General features: G+C 32.7%; 2 protein-coding genes across 2 annotated transcripts in view; both read left to right on the top strand.

Annotated features, from left to right (window-relative positions):
- Positions 1-3,375, top strand: part of LOC111408470 (NAD(P)H-quinone oxidoreductase subunit 1, chloroplastic-like) — a 5,234-nt gene extending 1,859 nt beyond the window's left edge. Inside the window, exons 3-5 of the mRNA XM_023038224.1 lie at positions 406-469; positions 611-646; positions 3,247-3,375. Coding sequence (XP_022893992.1) covers positions 406-469; positions 611-646; positions 3,247-3,375 — 229 coding nt within the window. The remainder of the gene's footprint in view (positions 1-405; positions 470-610; positions 647-3,246) is intronic.
- Positions 187-12,802, top strand: LOC111408471 (probable inactive histone-lysine N-methyltransferase SUVR2). Its single transcript, XM_023038225.1, has 14 exons — positions 187-585; positions 3,985-4,760; positions 5,585-5,768; positions 5,877-6,116; positions 6,271-6,302; positions 6,391-6,465; positions 6,785-7,000; positions 7,824-8,007; positions 8,116-8,235; positions 8,856-9,862; positions 10,198-10,463; positions 11,312-11,378; positions 11,483-11,533; positions 12,295-12,802. The coding sequence occupies exons 2-14, from the start codon at positions 4,578-4,580 to the stop codon at positions 12,406-12,408; spliced, it is 2,739 nt and encodes a 912-aa protein (XP_022893993.1). The 5' UTR covers positions 187-585; positions 3,985-4,577; the 3' UTR covers positions 12,409-12,802.
- The last annotated feature ends 326 nt before the right edge of the window (positions 12,803-13,128 follow it).

The raw sequence follows: 13,128 nt of genomic DNA on the forward strand, positions 1-13,128 counted from the left end.
CAGACCAAATACATTTTTAATATTTTTTAAAACTATAAATAGCTTTGAAATAGTAAACAAAACGCACCTTTATGCCTCCAATTATATTAATTATATTTTCTTAATTTGTGTGAAAATGGAATATGAAAAGTAGTGAAATAATAAATGAAAGCATTAAAGCATTAGTTGGAATGGATTATAGAAAGCTGTAAAATAATAAAAACATTAAAATTTCAGTCTATATATTACATGCAGTTTCTTCCCGGACACATAGCATTATCCAATCAAATAATGACAACTCCTTTCCATAAGCTTTCGAAAGTGAGCCAATCAGAAAGCACAACTGCGGTCCTTCCTACACACGACTCCACCGAATAAATACCCATATTGTAAGCGTTAAAACTTACTGTTCGCACACTGACACAGACACACACCCCCGTTCTCACGTCTTCTGCGTTTTGCCACCCTCTACAGGCAATTGCCTCGCACTGTAATGTGTGTAATTTTGAATACATATACATAAACACACACACACACACATGCATTCATAAAGTTATGTTTATTTCATCGTGACGCCTGACTGCCGTCAACCGGAAGTTTTTACTGGTAATTTTATCTCTTTCTCGTTCAGAATTTTGCCATTTTTCTCGATTTTAATGGAGTCTCAGTGAGAGGGGTTTATCTGATTTTAAATTTTTTCATGGGTTTTTTCGCACTCGTTATACTTTTTTTTTTTTTTTAATGTTATTCATGAATTTTGTTTCTCGTTGATTATTGCTGAGTTCTTTTTTTTTTTTTTACCCATTCTAAAATGTGAAGTTGGATTAGATTTTCGATGCTTTGCTTGAAACAGAAGGTTTTTAAGTTAATGATTAAGAATGGGTTTTGGAGAAATGATAGTAATAAAGGAAAAATATTGAATTAAAAGCAATTAAAATCAAATTGCAGTTGCAGTTTTTTTATTCATCTTTTATAACTAATGAATTTACATAGAGATCTATTTGGTATCATGTTGCACTACCTGACAATGAATATTATTTTTAGAAAATCTACATGTAACCTGATTAGCAGTCAACAGTTCCAATACTATTAACAGCCTGTTTGGCAGTGATTTTTTTAACAGTTATTTCACTATTTCAACCACATATTTGATTTCTTCTCTCACAGATGGACCTCACTTTTCTCTTAACGGTCAAAAAATTAATTCTCAAAATCACTCCCAAACAGACTGTATTTGTATTTTCATTAGCGAGTGGATTGTAGTGTATTGCACACTAAGAACATTTTCAAGAGATTCTCTATTTGTAAAGAGCATATTCTGTCATTTGGAAGATATCTATAAATTTAGAGAATTAAAATTTTTTTGAACTCCAACAAGCTCTTTATGCTTCCGTTTGGACCCCATTCTCATTCTTTTCCTCTCTCTTATTTTCAACCACATAATTATCCATAAAATAATATTACACGCAAACCAAAGTCTTTTCATTCCTTTTCGACCACATATTTTTCAAAACAATACTATTCCAATCATTAAAATTTGGAAAGAATGGGGGCTAAACGGGGGCATATTAATTTTACTACTTCCAAAAAATATTTATTATTTTTCTCTGTTTTTTATTTTAACTAACTTTTCTTTAGATTATTTTATTATTTTTCTACACTGAAAATTGAAACACTTTGAATGTATTTAATTATAGAGAATGAGTTTGACTTTCCAATTAAAATGTTAATTTAAATAATCTCTTAGAAAAATAATTTTAAAAGTTGACTCTTTAAAATACAGAGTATCTCATATTTAAAGAATTTCTTGGAGAGGCTATAGTAGAAATAGTTTACTTATCTATTATGCATATGTAAGTTGCAACTAAAAGAATGATAAAAAATTCAAAATCCCTATCTTGTTAAAAAGATGCTAAGCATTTGTTTGACGCACTTTTTTGGCATTTTAAAGAGTTTCAAATTTTTTCAACATTGTTATATTAATAAATAATTACCTACCATCTGACAATTCGTAACTTTTGGCTCAAAAGTAAGACCCGTTGGAAACTAATTTTTCATTCATGGCCTGGCAAATTACAAGATTGCCCTCGTAAGATTGTTATTTGTACAAATGCATTTGAGGGTAGATTGGGAAAAAAATATTGCCTTGAAGTACAACTTATCATTCAATAATAAAACTACGAGGGTTTGTTGAAAAATGAATTTTAGAATAGTAGATTGATGGAAAATATTTTTGATTTATGTGTAATATTATTTTCATGAAAAATGTGTAGTTAAAAAAAAGAGGAAGGAAAATGCATTTTGATAAGAATGAGAATCAAATGGGGCCTATATATTTCACTCTTCAAGGGCCCATTATATTGTTGAAAACAATTTTTTCTATCCAAAATCATGGGCATCAAACAGACTCTAACTTTAATCTTGACTTGGTATCTGTGCACAGTCCAATAAAAAATATAACAAGCTGATCTTTTTTCTCAGCCTTGTTTGAGCTACGTTCTTTGAAAAAATACATTTTTAAACAATGATTTAACATTATTTAATCACACATTCTTCAATAAAATAATATTACACATAAATCCAAAAAAATTTCTTATTTTTTTAGCCAAATATTCTCTATCAATCTACTATTCGAAAATACATTATTTCAAAATAATGTGGCTCAAACACAATATATTTAATGCAGCCTCAGCAAAAAGATTTAATGATAAGATCATTTGCTACCATGTTACTATTTGGTCTACATCTTTTTGCATTGCTCTTATGCATATGAGCTTCTTCAGACTAAGGTAAGATATACCGCAACTATCTAAGGTGTATTTTCCTAAAATAAACGTTAGCTGATGCCACTTTAATTTGTTTATCGTATATCCTCATTTCTTATTTTATTTGTATAAGATGACCACAAATCCATCTTAAAATACTCGTTTATGCGACTGTCAGTCATGAACATTTTATCCTTTGAACGTGTATTTTGTGTATCTATATCTCTACCTATTTTGTCTTTTTGGACCAACACCAAAACCTTGTACGTTGAACAGAAGTTTGTTGGTTTAGCATAATCTTCTCATGTGCATGTTTAATCTCAGTCTGTATGTAGTTTTTTTGCTTCATGCTTTCTTCGGGTCACTAAATGACCATATCTCTAATAGGCCTGCTTAATGGAAATGACATAAATACATATGATGTTTTCTTTCTTTCTTTTTCTTTTTCTTTTTTTTTTTTTTTGGTCCCTTTTTGTTCACGATTCTAATTAAATGGCATCAGTGTATCTTGTCTAAGATTTTAATCATAGTAATATTTTCTCACTGGGATTACATATTTTTAATAAATGCTTTGTTGTTTGTTGAAAAACGTAAAGCTGTGGATATGGATTTCATGGTTGGCAAGATTTGATTCAATACTAATTTATATAGCATATATGCTTGTGATCCATTCGGTTTCTTTGTTTAAGTGATGGTTATTTTATGTACATTTTGTCCTTTAACTGAGACACATGGTAACATATAGTATTGGGCCAAATATCTAATAGGCCAGCTTAATTGGATATAAAATAAATACATTTGAAATTTATTTTCTTTTATCCTTTTTTAAATGGGATTCTTATTAAACGGCGTAAGAGGATCTTCTCCTATGATCCACCGACACGGAACGCGTGTGTCTAACATATTGACAAGCTATTTTTGAAAAATATTGATGGGACATGTCATTGACAGGATAATTAAATTCTTTAAAGTTCATTTATGTAGTATAAATTTAGTTTCATACTTGTTATTAATTTTCTTGTTAAAATCTTTTAAATAAGAATACCCTATTTGTTATTTAATAATCACTTTGAGTTAAAAATATATAATATTTCTTATAAAAAAGAAAAATAAAAATGATTATGATAGAGTGTCCGATGAGTTTCGGTAACAGACAGGCGTCGGACACAAATACATCACTCTAGTTGAAGTATTCGTGCAACACAAATCTTGTATACATTTTAATAAATTTTTTTAACAGTTATGCAGTGTGATTACATATTTTTGACGAATGCTCCTTTGATTCAGTGAAAAGCTGTGGATGCTTCATGGTTGGCAAGGTTTGCTTAAGTACTAATCTATATAGCATTTATTCTTGTGGTCCATATGGATGTTCTTTGTAGCTGCATTGTGCATTGTTTGTGTAGCATAGGATGTTTGTGTATTCTCTGAATCTTGTAGTACATTGTGTCAAGATAGTTGGGTTTCTAGAAAAATATAATGTAATAAGATAAAATTGAGTTTGATTTGTCGAACTGTTAGATTTTGTGGCATTTTAGTGGTATTCTTTTAGCACAGAGAAAGGCACCTTTCTTGCATTCCTGGAGAATGATAGTTTTTAGCAATAAAACTGATACGTACTTCTTTCCTTATTTATTTTATTTTTTTTATATTTGCCATAATATATTCACCATTTTTTCTCAAGTTATTTTATATAATAGTACTTCTGATTCCATTTTTTGCAACCTTTAGTTCTACCCTCTATCTCACTAGTGTGATAAACTATAACTTCCAATTGGAAGAGCTGGACCTCTGAATTAGCTGCTGAGTTATCATCCAATTTCTGAATATCTGATGGCACCGAATCCAAGGGTTTTAAAGGCCTTCAGTGCGATGAACAAGTTGGGCATTGCTACAGAAAGAGTGAGACCGGTCCTTAAGAAACTTCTGTTATTGTACGATGAAAACTGGGAACTTATTGAGGAAGGAAATTATCGTGCTCTTGCTGATGCTATATTCGATGATGCAGATGATAAGGTTCTTATTATTAGATGCTTTCGAACTTTTTCTTTACATGTATGTGTAGCATTTATGTTTCTCTGCGGATACCCTCTAGGCGACATGGTATGTAGTATGTACCTAGTGAACACTTATCAGTAATTTACAAAACAAATGTAACTATTAATAAACTGTTTGAAAATCCTAGAAATTGCTATGCAAGTTGCAACTTCTGATTCTATGCACATCTTTGTTTAGAAGACTTCTTTCTTTTATGATCCATTAATTCTTTTTCTGCTCATTTTTAGCTCATGTTTTTGGTGAATCTATGTACTCATCAATCAATTTTCTCAGACATGGAAGAATCCTGCTGCTTTTACCTCTTTAAGTCAGAAGCTCTCGCTTCTCTGCCCTTGGGCTTGAAAATAAAATCAACCCAATTTAATTTGACAGTACTTTCAGTCTTGTAAATTGTAGTAATTTTAAGCCCTTGTTTGAGCCCCATTTTATATAACTCATTTTTCCCTGAATTCATTTTCAATCATACATTCTCCCAGTAAAATAATTTTACACTTAATCCAAAACTTTTCCCACATTTATCTACACAATCTCAAAAAATCACTTTCTACAAAATCTACTCTCAAAAAATGGGGCTCAAACAGTGGCTTATTAAATGTCTTGAAACACTTTAATCTCCTTTTCAACCATATATTCAGCTTGATGCATCATACTTAGAAGAAGAAAGAAGAGAAAAGGAGAAAGAGAGTAATCACCGTGGTTTTTGCAATAACTGTAAAATAAAAACTTTTGTCCTATCATATGCTAATTGCTAACAAGATTGTGTTATTGATGAATTGTGTTAGCTAACAAGTGAGAAAAATGGAGATCCTGAACCTCCATCTGAGAAACCTCATGAAAGATGGTCAAAATTAACATCTTCCAAGGACAATGGCATTAAAAATTTAGAACTAGAAGCGGATAAAATCCCACAAAGTTCTAACAGAACTAGATTACTCAATGTTCATCGGGCACCAGTTCAGAATGAAGGTAAGTATTCTGTTCAATTCGTCCTATCTCCAGTAGAGAAAATTTCCAGTACGCAAGGAGCATCAGATGTGCAGTACACTAACCGTGTATCACGTGACCCTGGTTTAGGTTTTCCTAAAAGAGAAACAATTCGTGATTGCAACTTTGATAATGTAAGCAACACTAGTAAGAAGCAGCGAATTAATTGCTCTCCTCAATTTTCTCTGCCTGCTTCAAATGTTGGTCCAGGTATGCTTGCATGTCCAACTGACTGGAATAATAAGGTCTCTTTCCCTCTCAAGTGTACTTTACATTGCAGAAATTTTGTGGAAATATATTGGATTGACCACTTGCCTTTTCAAAGCAGCAGTTCATTAATTTTTTGTTTTTTTTTTTTAAATTTTCTGCTGCTATATTTGTTCATTTGATGGATGCATGGTGCAATTAACGAATAATTTAATAAATTTTTTTAACAGTTATGCAGTGTGATTACATATTTTTGACGAATGCTCCTTTGATTCAGTGAAAAGATGTGGATGCTTCATGGTTGGCAAGGTTTGCTTAAGTACTAATCTATATAGCATTTATTCTTGTGGTCCATATGGATGGTTCTTTGTAGCTGCATTGTGCATTGTTTGTGTAGCATAGGATGTTTGTGTATTCTCTGAATCTTGTAGTACATTGTGTCAAGATAGTTGGGTTTCTAGAAAAATATAATGTAATAAGATAAATTTGAGTTTGATTTGTCGAACTGTTAGATTTTGTGGCATTTTAGTGGTATTCTTTTAGCACAGAGAAAGGCACCTTTCTTGCATTCCTGGAGAATGATAGTTTTTAGCAATAAAACTGATACGTACTTCTTTCCTTATTTATTTTATTTTTTTTATATTTGCCATAATATATTCACCATTTTTTCTCAAGTTATTTTATATAATAGTACTTCTGATTCCATTTTTTGCAACCTTTAGTTCTACCCTCTATCTCTCTAGTGTGATAAACTATAACTTCCAATTGGAAGAGCTGGACCTCTGAATTAGCTACTGAGTTATCATCCAATTTCTGGATATCTGATGGCACCGAATCCAAGGGTTTTAAAGGCCTTCAGTGCGATGAACAAGTTGGGCATTGCTACAGAAAGAGTGAGACCGGTCCTTAAGAAACTTCTGTTATTGTACGATGAAAACTGGGAACTTATTGAGGAAGGAAATTATCGTGCTCTTGCTGATGCTATATTCGATGATGCAGATGATAAGGTTCTTATTATTAGATGCTTTCGAACTTTTTCTTTACATGTATGTGTAGCATTTATGTTTCTCTGCAGATACCCTCTAGGCAACATGGTATGTAGTATGTACCTAGTGAACACTTATCACTAATTTACAAAACAAATGTAACTGTTAATAAACTGTTTGAAAATCCTAGAAATTGCTATGCAAGTTGCAACTTCTGATTCTATGCACATCTTTGTTTAGAAGACTTCTTTCTTTTATGATCCATTAATTCTTTTTCTGCTCATTTTTAGCTCATGTTTTTGGTGAATCTATGTACTCATCAATCAATTTTCTCAGACATGGAAGAATCCTGCTGCTTTTACCTCTTTAAGTCAGAAGCTCTCGCTTCTCTGCCCTTGGGCTTGAAAATAAAATCAACCCAATTTAATTTGACAGTACTTTCAGTCTTGTAAATTGTAGTAATTTTAAGCCCTTGTTTGAGCCCTTTTTTATATAACTCATTTTTCCCTGAATTCATTTTCAATCATACATTCTCCCAGTAAAATAATTTACACTTAATTCAAAACTTTTCCCACATTTATCTACACAATCTCAAAAAATCACTTTCTACAAAATCTACTCTCAAAAAATGGGGCTCAAACAGTGGCTTATTAAATGTCTTGAAACACTTTAATCTCCTTTTCAACCATATATTCAGCTTGATACATCATACTTAGAAGAAGAAAGAAGAGAAAAGGAGAAAGAGAGTAATAACCGTAGTTTTTGTAATAACTGTAAAATAAAAACTTTTGTACTGTCATATGCTAATTGCTAACAAGATTGTGTTATTGATGAATTGTGTTAGCTAACAAGTGAGAAAAATGGAGATCCTGAACCTCCATCTGAGAAACCACGTGAAAGATGGTCAAAATTAACATCCACCAAGGACAATGGCATTAAAAATTTAGAACTAGAAGCGGATAAAATCCCACAAAGTTCTAACAGAACTAGATTACTCAATGTTCATCGGGCACCAGTTCAGAATGAAGGTAAGTATTCTGTTCAATTCGTCCTATCTCCAGTAGAGAAAATTTCCAGTACGCAAGGAGCATCAGATGTGCAGTACACTAACCGTGTATCACGTGACCCTGGTTTAGGTTTTCCTAAAAGAGAAACAATTCGTGATTGCAACTTTGATAATGTAAGCAACACTAGTAAGAAGCAGCGAATTAATTGCTCTCCTCAATTTTCTCTGCCTGCTTCAAATGTTGGTCCAGGTATGCTTGCATGTCCAACTGACTGGAATAATAAGGTCTCTTTCCCTCTCAAGTGTACTTTACATTGCAGAAATTTTGTGGAAATATATTGGATTGACCACTTGCCTTTTCAAAGCAGCAGTTCATTAATTTTTTGTTTTTTTTTTTTCAATTTTCTGCTGCTATATTATGTCATTTGATGGATGCATGGTGCTAATTAACGAATAACATATATGTTATGCCTATCCAGTCTCTTTCAATTGAACATTGTGAATGAAACTGTCTTTTAATGCTGCTGATTATAATGGGAAGCTGGGTTTTTAGTTACTTTTTACTATACTAGGTTAGATACAAAATGGAAAATGCATCATAATTCTTATTATGTGCTTTCCTATCATAGGAAGAATTCAAAAGAATTTAAGCCAGATCTAATTAGAGAAGAAAAATATCTTTTTGTACTAGTCTTTTCCTGTACAAGAGTTGAAAGGATAAGGATCAAAAGTTCATCTCACCATACAAGAATCCTGGAACGTAACAATAAATAGTATTAATCAATTTTATCAAGAATGTATTTTACTGCAATCATAATATCATAATTAATCTTCTTTGATCTTGAATCTAATGAGTGTTAACTCTTTCAGGTTCGGTGGAAACATTTCTGCTTCGGGATAAGACAAAGAAAAATGAAGGTTCAGGTTCAGCACATGATTATAGTACAATCTTCCAAACGATTCATGATATAGCTTCATCAACTTGTGGAAGAGTGATAGTATCTTTAAAATGTCATCGCACACTATTGCAACAGAATTTTCACATTTCAAATTTTGATGATGTTCTAAAATTTATGGAAACAAAATATCCGAGATCAGACAACTGTTTTGGGCCCCAATTTTCCCTGGTGAAGTATTTGAAGAAATTATGTGAGGGTTATGTAGAATTCGGAGCTATTTTGGCCGACAAATCTCTATCATGCAATTTACCTTACCATGACATTCGCCAAACCTCCGCCCCCAAGAGAGATGATCTCAGAATAGATTATCCATCAACAAATATGGACAAAAAGGTTGTAAACTATTCTGGATCATCAGATTCAGTTGCTCTAGTGGTTGCTCAACGACAGCCCATGAACAAAATTAATGGAAAACGGGTTGCATGTAGTAGAATCAGCGATATAACAAATGGAACTGAAAAAGTGACTATATCACTACTGCATGAAATAGGTGGCGAGGATCTACCGAAGTTTAACTATATCCCAGAAAATATAATCTATCAATCTGCATACGTGCATATCTCATTGGCTAGAATTGCGGATGAGGATTGCTGCTCAAGTTGTACTGGGGACTGTCTTTCTTCCTCAGTTCCTTGTGCTTGTGCTCGTGATACAAGAGGAGAATTTGCTTATACTCCAAAAGGGCTATTAACTGAAGAATTTTTAAGATCTTGTATTTCCATGAAACTGAAACCTCAAGAGCACTATCAATTCTTCTGCCAGGATTGTCCTTTGGAGAGGGCCAAGAATGCATATAGTCCTGAAAAATGCAAGGGCCATCTAGAAAAGAAATTCATCAAAGAATGCTGGAGGAAATGTGGCTGCAACATGAAATGTGGAAATCGAGTTGTTCAGCGAGGTATAACAAGGAAATTACAGGTTAGTGCGAGTTTACTGAAAATTTTCAGATTTCCTCATGTCAGTAGAGGTCTTTATTAGAACCCACAGGAAGTTTATGTAACTCCTGCTGCAACTCATTCTGTCATGATGCTTCAGGATAATAGTGAATCTCTATTAATTTTAGGACTATGCCATTTGTACACCCTTTTTGCCCCCCTTGTTGACACCTGCGGTGTTGTCGAAAAATCCTTGGCTGCCAAAACTGTTTTTCATTTAAACTGTCCAATGAAAGAATGCGATGTGGAATTGTGTAAACTAAGGTGTAAAAGGAGATGTACACCAAACATGATTGTTAATTTTACCTCATGTTGTAGGTTTTCGTGACCAACAAGAGTAAAGGCTGGGGTCTTCGAACACTTGAAAAGTTACCAAAAGGTGCCTTTGTTTGTGAATATGCCGGTGAAGTTTTGACAAACATGGAATTATATGAAAGGAATAATAGTAGCACTGGAAAATACAGGCATACATATCCAGTGCTACTTGATTCAGATTGGTGTTCAGAAAAAATTTTGAACGATGAAGATGCACTATGCTTGGATGCAACATACTATGGAAATGTCTCAAGATTTATAAATCATCGGTGAGTTCTTTATATATATCTCTTGTTTCCTAGAATTAAATATTTAACTGCTTTTTTCCAAATGCTAGTAAACTACTTCAAACTTCCTTTCCACTGAGACATCATCATTAACCTTAGACTAGAATCTAACAAAATTTGTCACCTACCTATAAGTTAAATTATCAGGTTACAAGATACTAAGGGTATGCTTATCAGAAAGAAGGCACTACTGCCTTGCCATACCTCACAGGTCTTCTGTTGAATGTATTGAGTTAATTAGACTGCACTTCTCCTCTCAACAGCAGATCGTATTTCCTCTCTATATAAATGAGGATACTGGGGGCTGGCAGTTTTTTCTCTAGAAAAAAAACAGAGGCATGAGTCAGAACTGGCTATAATCTTCTTCGTTATAGTGACAATGACATGTTTGAAATACTTACATAGGGACCATTTTGAAATTCTTTATTTTCTTATGCTTCTTTGCATACATATTCTTGTACATCCTTTTTAAAGTTCCTCTTTTGCTTGATACATTACCCTTTTGTCAACACAAAATGCTGTAGCATCTGTTATAGCTGAAAAATTTTGTAAGTGAACATTTTCATTTCTTGAAAAAATTCTTTGCATTACTAATTTATCATTTATTACTCTTTTTACATCTAGAGATAACAATATCATGTTTCAAAACAATCTTCCCTTCTTGGTTTGGTTTGAATCTAAAATTTTCTAAGCTTTCAAAGTATTTAGATTAATTCCTTGTTTCAAATTGTTGAGTGCCATTTCTTAACTTAATTATGTTAAATTTAATATTGTTAGTTGTTACACTGATATTTATATCCTTTTGCATTTGCTTTTCTCCTTGCTGCCAGGTGCTTTGATTCAAACTTGCTCGAGGTCCCAGTCCAGGTGGAAACTCCTGATCGCCACTATTATCATGTACAACTAACTCATTTCATTGACTTTTCACCATATTGCATTGCCTTCTTAAGTAATAATTTCAGTTTAAGAGAGAGAATCTAAAAGTTTCTGTCCTTGTGCAGATTGCTTTCTTCACTAAAAGAGAAGTTAATGCTTACGAGGAGCTTACTTGGGTAAGTGGTTTTAAAACGTTCCTACTCCAAAATTTCATTTTTGCAGTCAAGATGGTTTATAAGTTATAATATGGGCGCTTATAGGGAGGATTGAGAATATTAATTAAAGAACAAGGTGTGAAAATCTTATTCACTGGTAAAAATATCAATCCCTCATATTTTTTTGTCAATATTAATTCTTCTATTATGCATGTTTTTTGAGCTACACTAGATGACCTTTAAATTTACCATATACTCAACTACCTATGCATCTCACTTTATTAAGGGCATGTCTATTTCACACTACCGTACTGCGCAATACAATTGACAAGATTTTAACTTATTTTCTTCTTTAATCCTATCCAGTGTGGTACAACCCAACATACCAAATATGTCATTAGTGTTTATTAGTTCATTATATGCTTAACCATGGTATCATAATTTATTCAACTTCTGTGTCCGTTTTGTCTTCTTTGATGAGGAATATGAGCGACTCTTTCTGCCTTGTCAAGACAAGAAATTGTTTTCCCTTTTGTAATATGAACTCTACATGAAGGATTGTAAAAATATAGTTTACCATGTTACTGCTGTGGTTATTTCATGTAATCCCAAAAAAATAAAAATAAATAAAATCCATTAGTCTTCCATTTTGTGACATGTTGGGATATGTTGTCACAATAATCATGCCCAGTTGATATTATTTATAATCTGTTGAAAGGCATTAGAAGTTGAAGTGCTGAAAGTTCAACGCTTTTAACTCCATCATGTGATCTAATTTCCAGGATTACGGGATCGACTTCGAGGATTATAACCATCCTATTAAAGCATTTCAGTGTAGCTGTGGAAGTGAATACTGCAGGGACAATGGGAAAAAAATAGTAACCTCTACGTTCTAAAACAGTTCTTTCTGGTTTGTTCCTTTACAGAAAATTTTCAGGAATGATCAATGGATTGAAGGGACAACTGGTAGTGGACTCACAGAGCAGAAAATCGATACAGCATTACCTCAGCATGTTGGACACAGACAACCTAAGTGGCTTGCTGCGGTTGTTAAGGATCTAGTTGCTTTAAATCTTCAAATAATTGTGGCAATGAAATGGAGAGAGTGATGAAAAACCGGTTCAAATATATTAAGTACAAAACTTTGCTGGTGTTTCTTTGTAACTGGATAATTCGTGTGGATTGTATTAGTTGTTTTGAGCCTTCCAATAACTAGAGAATGAATTGAACAAAAAATTTCATATAGCTTGTCAAATAAATTTGTAACCAGACTTGGTTTATTATTGTTTGTTTATTTTTGGCCTTGGAGTTAATTTCTATTATTGGTTGTTAGAGATACATCATAATTGTTAACCTTAATCATGTTTTGTGGAGCATAAGCAGCTCAAGCAATGTTGGGGCCTTTGAAATTTTTGAAGAGGTATTTTTGAAAATAATATAGTTTTTGTAATGAAATAAATAATATTGCCCTATATTGAAATATTCTCTAATTTGTTTTATTAAAAAAGAACAAAGCAATAGAAGTCCACGCAGAAAACCCAATGTAATAATAGTAAACTTTTCTAATAAAATTACGATGTTTTACTTCACCGGCATCTCCCCTGGAGAGTTTGCTG

Source organism: Olea europaea, chromosome 13, assembly GCF_002742605.1.
Source record: "Olea europaea var. sylvestris chromosome 13, O_europaea_v1, whole genome shotgun sequence".
In the NCBI taxonomy this organism is placed as follows: domain Eukaryota; kingdom Viridiplantae; phylum Streptophyta; class Magnoliopsida; order Lamiales; family Oleaceae; genus Olea; species Olea europaea.